General features: G+C 42.7%; 1 protein-coding gene across 2 annotated transcripts in view; it reads right to left on the bottom strand.

The window, feature by feature from the left end:
• The window catches only part of SMG6 (SMG6 nonsense mediated mRNA decay factor), a 217,320-nt gene that overhangs the window by 115,342 nt on the left and 81,129 nt on the right, over positions 1–20,849 (bottom strand). For both annotated transcript variants that reach the window (XM_063111281.1, XM_063111282.1), the window contains exons 11-12: positions 5,043–5,159; positions 4,076–4,244 (exon numbers count right to left, since the gene is read on the bottom strand). In XM_063111281.1, coding sequence (XP_062967351.1) covers positions 4,076–4,244; positions 5,043–5,159 — 286 coding nt within the window. The remainder of the gene's footprint in view (positions 1–4,075; positions 4,245–5,042; positions 5,160–20,849) is intronic.

Below are 20,849 nucleotides of genomic sequence, written 5' to 3' on the forward strand. Positions count from 1 at the left end.
CTGGGAGTGGGGCTTCTGGAGGAAAAGCAAATGGAAATATAGGCTACCTAGTCACCTTATCTTAGGATCAGGGGAATTTGTCTTTGCAAAGAACAAATGCAAAGACCAATGAAAGCATGTAAAGGAGAGGTGTTAAGTGGAAGCCATTTCCTTCCTACTCCCTTGAGAGTATTCCTAAACCTTCCAAAATGAAGATCAGCAACAAAGACCTTACAAATGTCAGGGAGGTTACAGCCCTGACATCTACAGAACCATGTAGGGTGTGTTAATTCCCTAAGGCCTGAATTAAAAGAGCAGGCTCCACAGAATGAATGATCAGTGGGCATAAGATTCAAGTTTGAAACCCACAGAACCACCATAGCTTGCCAATCTCTCAACCATGGTATTTACTCAGTGAGTATTAGGGAACTATATGAGAAACTTGAAAGGAGGGAGGCAAAATTCTTACTCCACTTTTCCCATGCTCGGACCTGAAGGCTATGAAGTGGGACTACCCTCAGTGGTAGTCAGGCCAGGTTGCTCTGCTGAACAGTAGTAGCACCAGTCCTTAATTAACCATGCCTTTAGGCCAGGTCCCAGGATAACAAAACCTCTCCTTTATGCTTAAAATTGTATTCCAGAGACAATAAGCTCCTGATTCTGATTGCAGAGAGAGACACTGCAGAAGGTGACTTTATTCTCTATCACACCAGCTTCTCTGGCCCAGACTGGTTTCACAAGAGAATATGTGGTATCCACAGCTACAGGCACTTACTTACTGGGCAATTAGATTCAATGTATTATTTGGTCAATTTGTTCTTCCTGTGAAGAAAAGTCTGAAAAGACTAAGCGAATATGATTCAAGTGTCCCAACCCCCTCTGCTTCTCTGTAGCCCAGGATGTGAAGCCCAGCTGGAGATGGCTGCAGCTTGGACCACGTGCCCGGCTGCAGATTGAGCCCTTGCCCAAAGATGGGCAGCAGCTCGCAGAGCCGGCAACGGGCCATTTGCTGCAGCATCCAAAGAGAAAACAGACTCAGCACCTCAAGCAAATGAGGCCCAGCACTTCCTGTGTGAGCTTTCCATTTCCTCAGCCAAACAAAAGCCAAAGGGAGCAAGAAAGGGAGGAGGAATGGAGACATACTGCAGAAGAGAGTTAACAGACCTGATAGCCCAGGACACTAGTGAACAGGGGCTGGGTGGATCATATCTCAGAGACCTGTGGTTGTGAGGTGAAGTGACCCAAAGAAAGCCCACACTCCCCAACCACGAGAGGAAGGAAGGAACATTAAGTGACCCCTCTGCACGCCCAGAAGCAGTAGCTTAGATACATGGAGAGCTGAGTTCTTTCTTGGCATTTTCTTTCCAAAATTGCAAACTGCATTATAGACTAACAGCCTGAAAAGCTTGAGGCTGTACATGTTAACTCTTTGGGGATCACTGCTGGGAAACAGCTGTCCCCTCGCTAGCAGGTCTATCAGTTCTTTTGTGTGACCCCAGCTGCCGAGCTCAGGGCTCTAACCTGGCTCGTCAGGCCTGAGCCTGGAGTGCATTTTAGAAACCTAGGAGGGTTCACAGGAAGGATGCAGAGAAGCGTCTGATGCTGTGAGCATCATTCACATAGTTACAGAACTAGAGCTGGGGAAGGCATAGAGAGAGTGGGATTAACAGTCCAGGAGAGCATCTTGAAGTGAGGAACAAGGAAAAAATTGGAAGCAAAGTGGGGGAAGTGAGACTACACAGTCCACATAGAAAGATCAATAACTGCTGGCCAGAAATCACTGTTGTAGCCTTCCTTTTGTGGGTCACCCCTGTGTGAAGGTCTGTGTGTGTCTGCCTCACATGGCTGGCCCTCTACCCAGAGAAGCCCCCCACCCCATTCCCCAGAAGTGCCCTCAGCAACAGCCAAGGCCTATCCTCCAGTATTCTCCCCTCCACCAGAGAAGAGCATTGGAGGTGAATGGTGAGGTACTGGGTATGAATGCTTGTTCTGAAACACACATATACACACAACACAGAGCCTGAAGGAGATTTAAGTATCCAACACCTGCCAGAGACCACCTGTGGAGAATGGGAATGGGGAGGGAGAGGCTGGGACAGGGAGAGGGAAAGGAAAAGTGGCAGGGTGAAGAGAGAGAAAGGCAGAGACGTGGAGAAAGAGGTAGAGATAAGAAGAAAGGGGGAGAAAGGGAACAGGAAGGAGAGCGAGGGACAGTCAACAGAAGTGAACAGAGATAGAGCCTACATGCATATACATGAAGACACTATTGTGCAAACATGGACACACACAGACAGTGACACTAACACACAGAAGAATGGGACACAGGAGAACGTGGATAGAGATCAGGTCAGCAAGCTTTTCCTGTAATGGGCTCGATAGTAAATATTCTAGGCTTTGTGAGCCATACAGTTTCTGTGGCAATTACTTGACTCTGCTGGTGGAGTGTGAAAACAGCCATAGACAGAGTGTAAACAAATAAGCGTGGCTGTGTTCCAGTGCAACTTTATGGACACTGAAATCTGACTTTCATATAATTTTCATGAGTCATGAAATAGTATTCTTTTGATTTTTTTTCAACCATTAAAAAATGTAAACCATTCTTAGCTTGTGGGCTATAGTTTGCTGACCCCGACACCCCCCCCCCCACACACACCCCAACACCAACACCCCCCCCCCCACACACACACACCCCCAGAGGAAGACAACAGAGGCAGGCAGGCAGACACAAGCAAACTGACATACACAGGCATAGTTACAGAGAAACATGCACGTGGACACAGACATTCAGAAACATGTACAAACACACTCTCACAGGACACAATCATAGACATGGATGAGACCAAAGCAGATAGACTGACATGAACCCAGAATCACACACAGACAGACATAGATATAGACAGAGACATGGAAACACAACACACATTGAAACAGACCCCCATGGGAGTATGTGAACCTAGCATAGAGACACACATACCCAAGGATACACAGAGACACAGATACAACGGACACAGACACAGATATGAACTTATCACATGAACACATATGCATAACACATGTGGCCACAGATGAACACACATGGACACACATACAGACAAGCATGGACAGGCACACTGAAAGACACGTACATAGACAAACCCCCAGAGGCAGACACAAACAGATCTTCACACTAAGACACAGAAACATTAAGACACACACGGATTCACAAAAACACATACACAAATGGACCCAGACAGTCACAGAGTCAGATATAACCCAGATACAGACAAAGATACAGATAAAAAAACAGCTATACATGGTTGCACAACATTGTGTAATTTATGCCACTGAACTGTAAACTTAAAAATGATTAGGATGGCAAATTTTGTTTTATATATTTTACCACAATTTTTTAAGAGAAAGAAAACACACAAACATCTACATAGACACACCCAGGCAGATGCATATACTCCCAGACCAACACACCCCACCCCAACAAATGCTCTGAGAGACCCCACACTGGCACACAGAGACTGGGGCCAGACGCGGAGGTATGGTGAGGAGACAAGGAATGATGGAATGGAGGAGAGGTGTGCATGCACTCACCCTCCCTACACACTACTGTGCCGTGAAAGGAGGCAAAGAGGCAGAGAGGAAGACAGCACAAGCAGCAGTGAGACAGTCTGAAAGACACATGGAGAAAAACTACCAGGGAGAGAAGAGACAGAGACAAAGTCTTTCATGCACACATGGACACACAGCAGACTCTAAAGGCAGCCGCAGAGATGGTCAGTCTGAACAACATGGAGTGAGAATGACAGGGCAAGAGCAAGGACGAAGAGCAGAACAGAGAGGGCAAGCTGCAGAGGGGAGAACACAGAGGGGGAGAGGAGGAGGAGGAGGAGGAAGAGGACTGGAGAACAGGCAAAAATAGCCTAAAGCATCAGAGGACAAGAAAGGTGTTCCTCAAGAGAGGAAAAACCAAAGTACAAATGAAGAGGGAACACAGAAACAAGAGGGCTGTGGGAGGGAGGAAGCCCAAAACAGGACGAGGCGGGGAGCTGTGGGAACACAGGTGGGCCAAGGCCAGCAGTGCCGAAGGAATGGGCAGGTGACTCACTGCGAGGGCAGATCCAGGGATGTGGGTGGAGGATTCCAGGTATCTGGGTACCCGAGCATCCAGTCTGACCAGACCTTCACACTAGGGAGCAGTTCCTTTAGGTCCGGGACGAAGGAAGACACCTTGATGTCATCTTGGTCGTCCTGTTCCTCAGGAGAGGACTGCTGAGCTGCAGAGGAAAAGGGTGAGAACTGGGCTGTGGCCCCCAAGTGAGGCTTGGGGCGCTGGGATAGCAGCCAACTCTTAGGGAAGGGAGACCAAGTCCACAGGAAAGCTGGGCCCAGAAGCAAGGACAAGTGCCAGCACCTAACAGGATTCTGAAAAGCAGGACAAAGAGAGAACCAGTGTACTGGGTTTGCCCCCTGGAGATGGCTGCTTCTTCACCTGTGCCTGGCTGCAGTCTCTACTCTGGCCTCTAGCCCACCCATTCAGCTTTCCTTCAGCACAGTACTGAGATGGCACCAGAGTTCCTGCCAAAACTGCATAACCTGAATTTAATCATGAGGAAAGAAAAGAGAAACCCAAATTGTGGGACATTCTACAAAATAAATGGCTTGTACTCTTCAAAAATGTCAAGGTCATGAAGGACAAAGAAAGACTGAGAAACATTCCAGATTGAAGGAGTCTAAAGAGACATAACATCTAAAAGCAAGGTGTCATCCTGGATTGAATCCTAGAGCAGAAAAAAACTTTTTTTTTGGTTATAGTGAACTTTATTAGGACAATTAGGACAAGGAGAAAAGAGAGGGAATAGTTCTGCAGGGAGGAAAGAGGGCCTTAGAGGTAATCAGACCGCAAAAGGAGATGGGACTAGGTAGATGGGCAAAAGGAAGAAGGGCATGTTGGGAAAAGGAAGAATGGAAAGTAGAGGGAGAAGACACTGAGAATGCAGCATGGCATTCTGAGGCTTGTCTGGAAGGGCCAAGCGGCTGGAAGGCCCACCAGTTAGGGGGCCCCTCCTGCTTACCTTTGGCAGACTCCTTAAGTAAGGAGGTGCAGCGCCGCACCAGCAGAGCAAACATGGCCAAGCCCAGGGCTGCAGCTTGCTCCTGGATCAAAGAGCGACACTCCTCCGAGAAGCAATCTGAGGAGAGGCAAATGACACTCCATCAGTACATACCTGGGCCAAGGGCTACTCCTCCCCATCTGAGGAGGTGCGCTTCCTTGGCCTCCTTACTGACCTTCCTTTTTGTCCTCTAAGACTGGAGGTGGGGATACTCCCTCTGTCAGAGGGTGGTAGTGAGGCGGGAGAAGATACTGTGTGGGAAGCACTTAGCACAGTGTGTGGCATGTAGATAAGTACTCGATGACATTGAAAGGATCACCTGTGTAAATTCTGCATCCCATCACTTCCCCAGGACCAGTTACCTCAAGGACGGCAGTTTGAGTCACAGCTGCAGAATCTCTGCTTTTAGTTGGCTAATTACAATGTAAAGGCATAGTAACAAGACCTCAGGTTTGATTATCAGTCTCTCTACTGTGTAGCTAGCAGGAACACAATCATAAAGATCAGAAAAATAGAAATTTAAAAATTATCTTCTTGAATCACAACCTTTGGTTCCTCCTCCTAAGAGAACATACATCACAAATAACCTATTTTCACTGAATGAGTTAATTTTGTATAGAACAGGGCTTGGTGCATAATAAGCACTTAATCAATGTTAGCTTTTATTTTCACTAATTCTTTCCCTTAGGGCTAAAAAATTAATAGGGCTCCTAATACCAGCACCCTCTTTCCTTCACTTTTTCAGCCTGGCTGACTTCTTCCTGTTGGAGATCTCTGAAAGTAGCCACCTTGTTAGTGGGAGCTACATAACATACTCCCAAATCCCTTCCTGTATCTATTCTTTGTCAGTAGCCCTCCCTGAAAGCCACCTCATCTGGACTTGAGAGGAATCGGTGACAAACAGAAGGCAGCGGTCCAACACGCAGCCTCAGAGGAGGAGACACCCAACACCCACAGGAGATGGAATCAGGAACCAGGCTCATTCGCTCTGGCAGCAGTTAATCTGCTAATTCCCTCTGTAATACAGGAGAACTCTCAGAATCTCCAAGTGTTAAAAGGATAAATAGCCATATGTTTGATCTCTGTCCCTGCCTTGCATTTTAACCTCAATAGCCAGGGGGAACCCTCTCTTGTCAGCTCACTAGTCTTGTCAATGTGGCCTAATTGAAGTTGTTACTCCAGGAGATGTTACACAACCACAGTTATTCCTAATACTCTTCGCCATGGGAGCAAGTATGATCAGAGTATATAAAGCGCTCCCCAAACCACTTTTGAAAGTCCTGGGAGTAAGAAGGAGTAGGCTGCAACTCAGAAGGGCCTAACATATGAACAGCAGCAGTATTGCTATTCTTCTATTGTGGCTTTCCTACAATCCTTCCAGATGCCCAAGGTCCCAAATAACACCCTCTAATTTTCCAACTCAACTGTGGCAGGCAGTAAGGAAATGATAACAATCCATGTGATTAGAATAGATTGCCACTCATTCTTCACCTGTTAAGGCCCTAAAACTGTTACAGAGACAGAAAACAAGCATCCGAGAACCAAGAGGATGGGGGATGGAAAGGAGGGAAGGGGAAGATGGGCATGCCGTCCCAAGAAAAGTTGCCAACTTCTCCCCTCCACCCATCCCTATAGAGCAGCCTGCCTTTAATTAGCAACAAAGCCTGGAATGAGAGAATAAGTCCAGAATAGAGGAAGCTGGGATAGGACAAGAGGAGGCCCCATCCTGGTAGGTGGTACCCAGTAAACATTAGTGCCCTCTCATCAACTGGGCATCTTAGGCAGAAGTTACCTGCACACAGAAGGCTAGAAGGGATGGAAAAGGATACCTTAGCTCCAAGAGATTGGCATTTTGAGAAGCACAAGGCTACAATAAGACACTCTCATTAGCCTGGGTAAGAATAAGGTGGAACAGAGAGAAATTACTTTCACCAAGCCCATCTCTATTTTTACAACAAATGGCAATCTCCAACTAGACTGTCTCTCAGAGTTCAAGGTGAGGGGCTAGGGCTCCAGGGGGAGAATGAACTGTTTAAAAACAATGATATGTGTGGCCTCTGGGGAGTCCAGTTTGGCTCCTTGTGTTAAGCCTCCTGCAATAAGGTCCGGGGACCAGGCAGGGTAGTAACAACTGGAGCTTCTTTGGTGTAGGTCTGGAAGGGCTCAACTACCTCAGAGCAGCAGACAGAAGGCAGCTTCATGACCGCTCTGCTCTTGGTCATGGTTATGTCATCTTACCACCCTCACCCCCCAGGAAAGCCTGATAGCACGGCCTGCAATGTGTGTCTGGTCTGACTGGAGCAGAGGGACAAACCAGTAAGCTGCTCTGCCTTGATCAAGCAGGTGGAAATATCACAAGCTATCTAGGGGGGTCAGAATGTCTGGGTCTTTGTCAGCCCTCTGACTGGCCAAGTTACCTGGAGGACTTTCTGGAAGGCCTGTGGCTCAGTGGTGCCACAAGCACATACTGAGAATCTGTAATATGCTAGACTCCATGCTAGGTATCATGGAGAGCACAACCACAAAGAAAACATGGTCTCGGCAACCTTAGGACCTTTCAATAGAGTGAAAAAAATTCATTATTTTTGAAGTAACCATAGCAAGTTGGACCCAGTGCCTGAAGTGAGAAATGTATTAAGTGCATGGTATCTTCAGGGGATGCTTTTCATCTCACTTAGGCTTCTGTGGGCTAGAAGTCATAAGATACCACTCCTTAGAGTATTCACTGTTATATAAGTGGGTTGGAAAACAGCGTCTAGATTCTCAGAGTCCACCCACTTTGGGGTTAGACCTAGGAAACTGGCCCTCATCTGACAAATGCCCATATATATCCCTAGAGTGGGGCTGGGCCAGGCCAACAAGCAATGGGGGGGGGGGGGGGAGGAAAAGGCATTGTTTGCCTTGGTATTTGCCTGGGTTCCTCTGGCTTTGTGTCAGGTAGCAGGAGCCTGACATGAGTGAGGAACTCATTAACACTGTGAAATAGCCTTTCCCCTTCTTTCTAAAAGCAGGCTTGCTCAAGGATTTAGGGGGACAGATTTGGCTAAGGAAGACAGACGGAAATATTTCTTACCAAGAAAATCACCTGAGTTCTGAACTTGGTTCTGCCCCTTCCCACATGTGAGCAGCTGACCACAGCTCCCAGTATTCTTGTGGCCAAATACCTGCTCAGACAGAAATACTCTTTTCACTCCTATGTAACAGGGAGACTTTCTCATTTTTTGAGAACATATTCATGGAAAACATAAACCAAATGTCGTCAAAGTTGCATGAAATCAGGAAATGGAGCGGCCGGGAGAAGGCTGCCATGTGGCCGGATGTTATGTATTTCTAATTAGTGCTATACATCTTTCAACAGCAAGTGTCCTTCTGCTGGGAAACACAACACTCTGCCCTTGTTATTGTAACTGTCAGAGAAGTGCTTAAACAGATAATCTCCAGGAAAAGTGATAAACATGTCCCCTCTCCCACCAGTGTGTGTGCGATGGTGCTGCCAAAGCAAAGCTGTGCCTGACGGCTCCAGGATGGCAAAGCATCCTCTTGCAGGAAATGGGCGTGAGACAAGAGGGGTGGAGAGGGAAGAGGAGAGGAGGGGAGGCAGGCCCACCTGCCTGGGCCCTCTAAACCCAGCCAAGGGACAGTGGTTCAGAATCATCACTTCTTTTTTTTTTTTTTTTTTTTTTCCCAAAAGATGACCGGTAAGGGGATCTCAACCCTTGGCTTGGTGTTGTCAGCACCACGCTCAGCCAGTGAGCAAACCGGCCATCCGTATATAGGATCCGAACCCGTGGCCTTGGTGTTATCAGCACCTCACTCTACCGAGTGAGCCACGGGCTGGCCCTAGAATCATCACTTCTGACCAACTCCCAGGACAGCGTACTGACTTTTTGTCAGGAAGAGATTTGGAGGAAACCAGTATCGGTGGGATACTGGTCACAGAAAAATCTAGCAGCAGTGGAACTAGCAGAGTTCTCTTGGTTACATAGCCAGCTTCCTGGCATGAGGATGAGAAGAATAATGAAGGGAAAAGACAGGATGGATGACACATAAGTCTGATACCCTGACAGAAGCAGAAGGGATTCAGGGGGCACTGGGGTCCACTAGCCATTCTAGCAGAGAGACCCAACTATCTGCTTGGCTGTTTCACTAATAGTTGAAGAAAAATGTAGGCAAGACCACTTATTTACTGATTCCCTCCCCACCATCTCCTCCCAAAGAAAGGAAATGGTCGGTCACCTCCAAACTACCACCACCTGGAGGCGATTTGTTGGCTCTTATCTTTCAGACATAAGGCTGCTTTTCTCATGAATCAGTCACCAGTCAGACACAGGACTGGCACGGCTCCTAAGCAGTCCACCAAAACTTCCTTGTCTACAGGAAGTGGGCAATGAGAGCATCTTTCAACTGCTGCTGCTTGAGCCACAGAGTTCCCTGTGGCAGCTGCTGGCTGAAGAGGAGGCAGAGGAGGTAGTCACTGTATAGGAACCAGACAACAAGAGAATGTCAGAGCGAAAGCAGGGATGTCCATGCCCTCGGGGCATCATTTTATTCCCTGAGGAGCAGAATGAATGAGTCAGAAGAATCAGGCACTGATACACCTAGGCAAATTATTCATATACAATGGCAGAACACAGGCTGACTGGTCATAAAGCAAGCCATGACATATCCCTAAACAGGTACAGCCAAGACTAGACAGAGGAACGTGGAAACATTTCCTCCCTAAGAGCCCTCACTGTCATGCCTACTGCTCCTTTTGGATTTTCTAGGATTATAAAACCCTGGCTTCTTCTAGACCTGTTCTGAAAAGTGGAGAGACGTGGGGGCAAAGGAAATCCCAACCTCCTAACAAAGTGACCTCTCCCAAGGGCCAGCCCGTGGCTCACTTGGGAGAATGTGGTGCTGATAACACCAAGGCCAAGGGTTCGGATCCCTATGTAGGGATGGCCAGTTAGCTCACTTGGGAGAGCGTGGTGCTGACAACACCAAATCAAGGGTTAAGATCCCCTTACCGGTCATCTTTTTTTAAAAAAATAAAAAATAAAAAAAAAAAAAAGTGACCACTTCCATTAATTCTAGAAACATTTATTTGGGTGCCCAATTATGGATGATATAAAGGAAAATTGGATCCTACCTGTGAGAAGATGATAATCTAAAGAGAATGACACGGAGAATACCTACCTATCCAAGTAACTATAATTCAAGACAATGTATTACATGCTATAAGGAAGATGGACGTAAGATGCTTTCTGTTACCAGAGGGAAAGGAAATCATTTTAGCTAGTGTTTATCAGAGAAAGTTTCCTGGAGGAGACCATTTCTAAACTAGGCTCAAGAGATGAACAAAGACAGAACTAGAGGATACAGGAGGGACTGCATGTACTACATGAAGCATATAAGTAGGAACACATAGGCATTGTATTCTGCCTGATGTGTGACTGGGACCACAAAGTACAGGGCCTGCAATGTCAGAACAGGGAACATGAACTTGACAGTGAGGGGGCACTCACTCAACGTTTCTGAACAAAACAATGGTGAGTACTTTATGAAGATTAATCTAGTTAAAGCATTTAGAACAGATACGGGTAGCTGGAAAAAGGTAACAGTGAGGGAGACCAGTTGGTAAGCTAAGAGAGCATGAACTTGTTTAAATTAAGGGAAATTATATGTAGAGCACTTCATATACTTTATAATGCCAAATAAGTGTAACCTCTTTCCTGTAACAGAGGTGGAAGAGAGAATGGAAAGGAGTGCATGGTTATGAAAAATGCTGCAGAAAGAAAATCTAAAGAAGGTGGAGATGATGTTGGTGGGTGAGGAAGGGAAGGGATGAAGACTGCTGAACATTCAGGGACTCTTACTGTTACTCTAGGCAGGTTCCAGAGGATCCTGAGAACTCAAGATGGATAACGCCCACCAAATGAGATCCAAGAAAGGGAACTGCAGAACACCTGGAGGAAGGGAAGTATGTATCAAGGAGTCCCCAGGCTCCCGCCCACTTGGCTCTGGGCCAAGTCCTGTCTTTCCAGAACAAAGACACTACAGGGGGTCAGAAATACTTGAGGAAGACCTAGCATGAGGAGGCCTGGGAAGTCTGAACTGGCTCTCCCTGTGGAAGCCATTAGATATTCAGCACTTCATTTGTTTCCAATTCTTGTATGAGTGCAGCTCCAGGCTGTGGGGTGAGAGGCTCCTCTCTGACGTAATCAGGAAGCAGCTGCAAAATTAAGGAATCCCTCATGACATCATAAAAAGGGTCGATGGTTTACTGGGGAAAGTATAAAATTAATTACGTATTCCCACATGGCTCCCTTCCCCTAAATCTGTACATACCCCCTCCCACCCCCATCCATTCTCTCATCAACAACATCCAGAAGCCACCCTGATGAACAGGGTACAAATACAAAAAGGCAAACAAAACCCAGGAAGAGAAAGTTCTTTGATGCACTCAAATACGTGATGCCCCATGTATTTGGAACTTAACAAGCAATACCTTGTCTTGGAATTTTTATATATATAGCATGTTTCACCAACAAAATTATAAGACCTTTGAGGGCAAGTTATGTCAAGACTCCACATCCATGAAAATTAACACCATGGAGAGGTTCAAGAAATGTTTGCTGCTCATAACAGTAGGTACACTTGCCTCTCACTCTTGGATCCTAACCAGGAGCAACATGATTCCACTGTGGCCAGAAGTAAAAATTAAGATAAAGGCACACAGCATTTACATATATTATCTCAAAGCTTTACAAAAGATCTGCACAGGAGGTATTGTTTTCCCTTTTTGACATTTGAGGAAGCAGGCTCAGAGAAGTTAAATGACTTGCCCAAGGACACAAAGCTAGTAAGTGCCAGAGCTGGAATTTGAATCCAAGTCTGTCTGTGCCCACATTGTTTCCATTCCAGGTTTTCAGATGCCTGCGACTCAGGCTTCACACTCCAACTGCTCCTCTCTTTTGCTATGAATAACACAAAAACCTCAGACTTCTCCAACCACAGTTCTGCACAAAATGCTCTGAGATAATGACAACTTTGTGGAAACCAAAATTAAAAACACAATACCATTTACAACAGTACATCCGCAAAATGAAATACTTAGATGTAAGTCTAACAAAACATGCCCAGGGTCTCTTTGCTGAAAATTACAAAATGCTGATGAAAAAATCAGACAACCTAAATAAATGGGGAGATTTATCACATTCATAGATTGGAAGACTCAACATTGTAGAAATGTTGATTTTCCGCCCAATAGATCTACAGGTTTAATGCAATTGCTATCAAAATCTCAGGAAAGTTTTTATGTAGACAAAGACAAGCTCATTCTAAAGTTTATATGGAAAAGTAAAGGATCTAGAATAGCTAAAAACAATTTTGAAAAAGAAGAATAAAGCGAGACGAATCATTCTTCCTGATGTTAAGTCAAAGGAGGAAGGACAGCCTTTCAACAAATGGTGCTAGAGCAATAAGACATCCGTATGCAAAAAAATAAACCTTGATATAGTTTCATGCCTTATACAAAAATTAACTCAGGATAGATCAAAGACTAAGATGTAAAACATGAGGCCATTAAACTTTTAGAAAAAATAGGAGAAAAATTTCAGAACATAGGACGAAGTGAAGAATTCAAAACCACAATCCATAAAAGGAAAAGCTGACATACTAAACATCATAAAAATTAAAAGCTTTGCTCTACAAAAGACCCTTTAAGAAATAAAAAGGCAAATTACAGACTAGCAAAATATACTTGCAAACTACATATCTGCCAGAGGACTGGTATCTAGACTATATAAAGAACTTTCAAAATTTAACAGTAAGAAAACACGACACATTTAGAAAACGGGCTAAAGACATGAACAGACATTTCACCAAAGAGGATATACAGAAGAAAAATAAGCACATGAAAAGATGTTCAATATCATTAGCCATTAGGGAAATGAAAATTAAAACTACAATAAGATATTACTACACATCTATCAAAATGGCTAAAATAAAAAATAGTAACACCACCTAATGTTGGAAAGGATGCAGAGAAATCAGATCACATATCTGTTGCTGACGGTAATATAAAATGGTACAACCACTCTGGAAAATTGTTTGGCAGTTTCTTCTAAAACTGACAATGCACTTATGATACGATTCAGCAATTGTACTCTTGGATTTTATCCCAGAGAAATGAAAACTTATGTTTGCACAAAAACCTGTACACAAATGTTCATAGCAGTTTTATTCATAATTGCCCCAAACTGGAAACAACCCAAATGTCCTTCCAAGGGTCAATGGTTAAAGAAACTGGGAACATTCAGTACCACAGAATACTACTCAGTGATAAAAAGAAACAAACAATTGATAATGGGCAATAAGCTGTAGACCTCCAGGGAATTAAGCTTAGTGAAAAAGCCAGTTTCAAAAGGTTATATACTAGATGATCCCATTTATATAATATTATTGAAATAATGTAATAACAGAGATGAAAAACAGATTAGTGGTTGCCAGGGTTAGGATCTGGGGGTGGAAGAGGGTACAGATGGTTTTAAAGGGGTATAGCATGAGTGAGCTGTAGTGACGGAACAGTTCGGCATCTTGATTGTGGCAGTAGTTACATAAAGCTACATGTGTGATAAAATTGCACACACTAGTCCAAATGTAACTGGTGAAATCTGAATAAAGTCTGTGGATTGAACCAATGTCAACTGCATGATGTTAATATGTACTAAAGTTATACAAGATGCTAACACTGGGGAAGGAGGGGCGAAGGGTGCATAGGACTTCCCTGTACATTTTAAAAACAATATCCTGTGAATTTATAATTATTTTAAAATGAAAAGTTTTAAAAAAGCAAACAAAAAAAAGTAAACAAAACCCAAAAAGATCTGACTTAGGATTCCAGAAACTTTTTTCTTTTACATAGAAAAGGGTTACACTGAGACATTTTGGGGATACTTTCTCAACTAGTAGTAGCTGAGTATCCTGTCTAGATGCTGCAGCCCCTTATTCTCATCTTGTGCTGCCTGGCCTGAGCTGCTGGGGATGCCCAGCTGTGTGGTCCCTTATCAGTCTGAGCAAGAAACTGCCAGGGGCAACCAAAGGAAAATAAGAAAAAAGAAGGGAAAGTTCACTGTAGACAGAACTTCTGTCTAAAGAATAAAGAGTAAGCAAAAGAACTTCATCATCAAGGCTGTGACTCATCGGATCAGTAAAATCCACATCAAGCAGCACAAAGTGAAGGTGATGAGAAAGTGAAGAAAGATAAGAATGAATTGCAGAGGCTAAGAGAGCTGTTTAAACATGTTCTTCCTTCTCAAAAAATAAGTAAAGGTACAAATCTCAAACCAACGGTATGTGCATTCTTCAAGCAAGTGTAGTCAGTGTGGAAAAGTTGCTTAAAACGTGACCCTTAACATTGTTTTCTTTATAAATTAAACTGCTTATGCAGTTTCAGTGCTACTTTCAACCATTAGTCAGACACATATTTAGTTTTTTTTTTAACTGGCAGCATCAGTTCCAATACTCTGTTACAAACAGCCCCTTTGCCAATACATCTGTAAATAAAGATCCAACTTTAAAAAAAACAGGGGACTTGATCAAAATTTTAAAAGTTTGCTTTTCAAAGGACAAAAACGAAAAGTGGCTTTCATTTTGTGGCTTGTGACACAGAAAATTTTCTCACTGGAAGAAAATGTTTGTAAAACATATACATCTAGAATACATAAAAAAACTCCTTCAACTTAATAAGATAAACAAAAAATTGGGCAAAGAAGATATATGGATGGCAAAATATACATGAAAAGATGGCTGACATTAAAGAAGTGCAAATCAAAACCACAAACACAACTCCACAACCACTAGGCTGACTATAATAAAAAAGATAGACAGACAATAATAAGTGTTGCCAAGGATGTGGAGTAAGTGAAATTCTCACACACTCCTTTGAGAATGTAAAATGATATGACTACGTTTCAAAAACAGTTGGGCAGTTTCTTAAAATATTACATCACACATTTAACAAATGACCCAGGTATATCACTCCCAGGTATTTACCCAAGAGAAATGAAAGCATGTGTCCACACAAAGACTTATACTTGAATGTTCACTGCAGTTCTATTCCTAAGTCAAAAATTAGAAAAAATCCACATGTTCATCAACAAGTGAACAGATAAAATAATTGTTGTATATCCATACAATGAAGGCTACTCAGTAATAAAAAGGAACAAACTACTGAATCACTCAACAACATGGATAAATGTCAAAATCATATATGCAAAGTAAAGAGAACATACTGTTGAATTCCATTCATATAAAATTCTAGAAAGTGCAAACTAATCTACAGTGACAGAAAGCAAATCAATGGTTGCTTAGGGACTGGGAGGGAAAGGGACACAAGGAAACTTGGTTGTGAAGGATATGTTTACTATTTATTATCTTGATTGTGGTGATGGTTTTATAAATGCACACATAGCTCAAAATTCATAATATTCTATAAAAGGAAAAACCCCAGCCCAAGCGCAAAATAAGACACACCAGGAGACAGGGACTCAACTGAAGTGTATTAGGCAGGCAAAATGAACAAGCAGGCTGCCCTCTTGAAAGTGGGAGCAGCAGCAGGGAGAGTCGGGGTGGGCCTTTATATCCAGTTAGGCTGAGCTAGACTGTTCCTATTGGCTAAGAAGGAAGGGGAGGGAAGCGAGCGGGGTTTAAGCTGAGCTGGAACTTTCTCATAGGCGGGCAAAATTGCACACGAAGGAAGGTGACAAGGCAGCTAGGGGATTTTTCTGGGTGGGGGTTTTCCAGGAAACTTTCTCAGGCACCATTTTGTGTGTCTCGGTCTTTAACGCCATTGTACTTTTCTGGCAGAGGGTATATTAGCCAACATTCTACATGTTAAATATACATAGTTTAAAATACATCAATTATATCTCAGTAAAATTATTCAAGATGTTGTTTAAAAACAGAGAAATGACTTTTAGAAGGACATTATTCTGACCCTTTACTTCGGATGGTAAGAGTTTATAACTAGAAGCTGATTTGGTAAGGAAAACTAGACATCTACTGAGTGCCTGGTATGTACCAAGACCCTGGGCAAGGTGTTTTGCATATGTTGTCTAATTTAACACTCAGAAAACCCTGAAAACTGGCATTTGTAACCCTGTTTTATAGACAAGAAAACTATTAGCTCACTTGGTTACAGTGTGGTGCTGATAATACCAATATCACGGGTTCGGATCCCTATACCAATCAGCTGCCCCCCCTCCCCAAAAAATCTTGATATAGACAAGGAAACTAAACCTCAGAGAAGGTAAGTAAACTTTCTTCGCCAAGGTCACACAGCTGGTGAGTGACTGAGTGTGGAATTCAAACCCTCAATCAGGCTGATTCCAAAGGTCTTTACAGCGTTACAACACAACTGCTACCTTCTAAACGTGAGAAAATAATCTCCAGAAGTGCTAGGATCTCTCCAGAGGACAGCCTGGGTTTCCCTCTTCCTTTATATGGGGCCCTTGGGCCAAGAAATGTCCTGGAGGCTCTATCAATACATCTTGGCAAGACGGACAGCAAACCATCTACTCTCTACAAGGAAAAATAAAAACACTTCTAAATATAAGAACACTTCTAAATGACTGCTTCATTTTTCCCAGGAAATACTCATGCAATTTTAGAAACAGTACTCCTATAGATTTCCTGGAGAATAGATAGATGATAGATAGATAGATTAGACAGATTAGATAGATAGACAGATAGATAGATAGATAGGTAGGTAGGTAGGTAGGTAGGTAGGTAGGTAGGTAGGTAGGTAGGTAGGTAGGTAGGTAGGTAGGTAGGTAGGTAGATAAAGCAAGCAAGCACCAGTCAAAACACTCTGGCCATTTCCACCTTTGTTGTGTCTCTGGGTTGATATTTTTGTCACTCAGAAGTTCCTGTCTGACTTCAGGGTTATTCAAAATACACGTTCTCTCTTGGGCAAGTAGAGCTGCTGCCAGCAGAATGACATGCTGGCAAGAGCCTCTTTAGTAACAGGGCCCAGGTGAAGAGGGCCAGCCATTCCAGCTTTTCATTTGTAACAGTTACAAGTACATCTTATAGGACAGAGTTTCTGCTTCTATGGTGCTTGCCAGAGGTTTTAGAAAGCTTGATCCTCTCTCCCAATAATTGAGGGAAGCAAAGGGGAGTAGAAAAGAGTGGTAACTTTTTAATTACATCAAGCAAGTAAGTCCCTATTGAATTCCATACAGCAGAACTGGGGTGTCTTATGTCAGAAGTTATTTAAGGTTGTGGACAAGAGATGTGATGGAGGCTTCCTAAGAGGCCTACCCATTAACCAATCTAAAAGGAAGTTTTTGCTTCAACAGTGAGAGGAAATAAATATAGCTACATCCCTTCTGATAGAGCAGAGAGAGATCTGGCAACTGATTCAAACAGCCTGAAACCCAACGCTGTTGGTAAGAAGCTTCAGGAACCTAAAGTAAAAATTAATGAGCAATAATGCCTGCAGATATCCTGATTCAGAGAAAGGTCCTTTGATATGGCAGGTACAGGGGCACAGAAGTACCTGACTTCCATTTTAATAGATTAAATCAATTTCTTTTCATTTTACGGCTTCCTAAAGGATTTTGAAAAGTCTGACAGTTTGTAAACAATTCAACAATGAAACAATTCTGAGGTAGGTAGGGCAGGTAGGTACCCAGGATAGAAAGGATCTCTTAAAGGCCTTTGGAGAAGTTAGCTCTTTCAGGAAGTTTGCAGAATGTGAAGATTAGAGCCATCAAACAAACCTTGAGGGGTCAGTACTGAAAAATGAGGCCAACGATAAGACATAACTATTTGGTGGATCCTTGTGAATATATCCAGATCTACACACTCATCTGGCTCTGCTGCAGCAACTAACCCTAAAATGATTCTTCTCAACACTGAATCTCAAAAACATGTATAATCAATTATGATTCAATAAAAAAATTTTTTTTTTAAATAAAATGATTCCTCAAAGCCTTACAATTCAAGATCAACGACCAAACTAGACTGAGTAGGTAATGACTTCATCCAACCCCACCCACTAAGGTGCATCTACTTTAAAGTAGAAAAGGGGTCACCGGAATAATAGCTAAATAAAGAAATTATGCCAAGGAAGAAAATGAGAAAGGCAGCACTCAATGAAGGTGACTAGAAACCCAGTGAGGCACCAGCTAGCCCCCTGACCTAGAAGCTCTAAATGGACACTCCCTTTAATAACAGCCCTTCCAAATTTGCACTCAGTTGGCTGATTGGTCAATTTGTCAACAATACTTACTGAAACCTATGTACATTGTTTGAAACCTTTATATGTCTAGTTTTAAACTCGTTTAAGGTTTTTTTGTTTATATTTATTCTTTTATACCTCATTCCGCAAGACTTATGATAACTTAGAGCAAAATCACACACAAAGAAATAACATTAAAGTAGATTAGAAAATCAGGACCAAGAAAAAGGAAAATATGTCAATCACATGGGTTAACGATCTACCATGAATGGACTTAAAATCTGCCTGATTTTCCTGGCAGCCAAAGTAAAAAAGGAAACACCAACAATTGTATAGTTGACATTATTGGAAAGGAATAAGTGTATCAGTTCCTCAGGAAAAACAACTCTTCTCAACACAGAGTTCTAAAATAATTTAACATAAACTCTAAGCAAGAGATACTGTGTGAAAAACATAATACCTTGAAAAGGTTTTTATAACACATGGCCTTTTACTACATACTATTAAAAGATACTCAAGAAATATCCCACAATTATTTATAGGGTGAAACAAAATATATATCTATCAAAATCCGAAAATATCTTTCCAAAAACACAGATATAAGTGTTATATTATTGATATTTTGTGCTTTAAGAAGATCTATAAAAGTAAGTTAAAATAACACTAAATTAAGAAATAATAATTCTTATTTCAAAAAGATCCATGAAGGGTTTCTTTAAGCAGAGAGATCCCTGTAGCTAATGTGTTTGTTTACTCAACATTCAGTATGTAACAGATAGACTAAGGTTCAGAGAAACCCAAACGCAAGTGGTATATGCAGTTGATGACTGGTGATCAACCAGGAATGAAGACTGAAGAATTCTAAGATCTTAAAGAAAAACCCCAGATAAAGGAGAAAGTGACATAACGTTAAAAATATCCTTGTATTAAAAAGACAAGATGATATATTAAAATATATATGCAGGCTGGCCAGTTAGCTCACTTGGTTAGAGTGTGGTACTACTGATAGTTAGAATACTCGGTTAGAATGTAGTGCTGGTAACACCAAGGTCGTAGGTTTGGATCTCCATACCACTCAGCAGCAAAAAATAAATAAAATAAATATATATATATGCATGCAATTAAATATATACATATATAAACATAGATGTATGAATATAAAGGGAGAATTGTCAATTGTCTTGACTATAAAATTCAGTCTATGCACATTTTTGGGATATTTCTAAAACAAAAAGTATAACAGCATGCTATAAAGCAAGGGGATTTAAAAGCTAAATTTATGTTTGAACACTGGTACAGAGAACAAAACTCTATAATTCTAGGATTAGCACCTTCTGCCAAACAGACAGTCCCCCCCCACCCCAAAGATGACCAGTAAGGGGATCTTAACCCTTGACTTGGTGTTGTCAGCCCCTGAGCTAACCGGCCATTCCTATATGGGATCCGAACCGTGGCCTTGGTGTTATCAGCACCACACTCTCCCGAGTGAGCCATGGGCCGGCCCCCAAATAGACAGTTTTTAAAGCACCAGTTCAATTCACTTTCTTGGTGAGAGTTCCTCCATTTGGAGGATAGAAATGACCTGCTTCTGCCTGGCTCAAAAGACCTAACACGTTTATATTTATAAAGCATTTTCTTTCTTTTTAAAAAGGGTCCCACACTAAAAAATGGTGAATGACCACAGACAGGAACAAACAAATAGCAAGCCTGCTCCTGAATGGCTGGCTGTTCTCCCACCCCCACTCTCCAAAGCTTACCTGTTTTCTCTCTGTTATCTAAGTCCTTCCTTCAAGATCCAGCATATATCAAACTTGTACTGTACTTGCCTGACAGGCCTCCTTCCTATGGACTCTGGAAGTATTTCTATCCATAACACTCACTGGGCACACGGCTCACAGCTGCCCAAGCACAGGATACAATCCATCAAACTTTCCCCACTAGACTAGAAATCCCAACAGGGCAGGGTCTACAGCACAGACTCCTGTAAATCCCAAGCACTCACTGCTGTGCCTGGCTGTCAGAACTGAGCTGTTCTAAGCGGTACTTCACATGGTGTTGGACCAGTACATTTCTTTAGTCCCACAGTCAGCATTTACTAAGTAGCTACCACATGCAAAGTCCTGTGTTAGGCATTTAGTTTTCAAAGACAAATCAGACATGAACTGAACCCTCAAGGAGCCTAAGTCTAATAGGACATGCAGTTAACTATAAATCAAAGAAGAAAGTGAAAATAACAAGAGGTAAAGATGATGTGTGAAATGATGTGACTGAAGAAATTCACTGTTATATAGTTTAGACAGGAAAAGATGGCAAACAACCTAAAGATCCATGAATAGAGAACTACTTAAATAAATTACTGGACACACATACAGTGGAACAGATAGCTAGTAAAAAAAAGTCAAATAGCTCTATTTGTAAAAATACACATATACAAAAATGATATAATAATTTGGGCCGAGCCTGTGGCGCACTCGGGAGAGTGCAGCGCTGGGAGCGCGGCGACGCTCCCGCTGCGGGTTCGGATCCTATATAGGAATGGC

This window comes from Cynocephalus volans, chromosome 10 (genome assembly GCF_027409185.1).
Source record: "Cynocephalus volans isolate mCynVol1 chromosome 10, mCynVol1.pri, whole genome shotgun sequence".
Taxonomy (NCBI): Eukaryota; Metazoa; Chordata; class Mammalia; order Dermoptera; family Cynocephalidae; genus Cynocephalus; species Cynocephalus volans.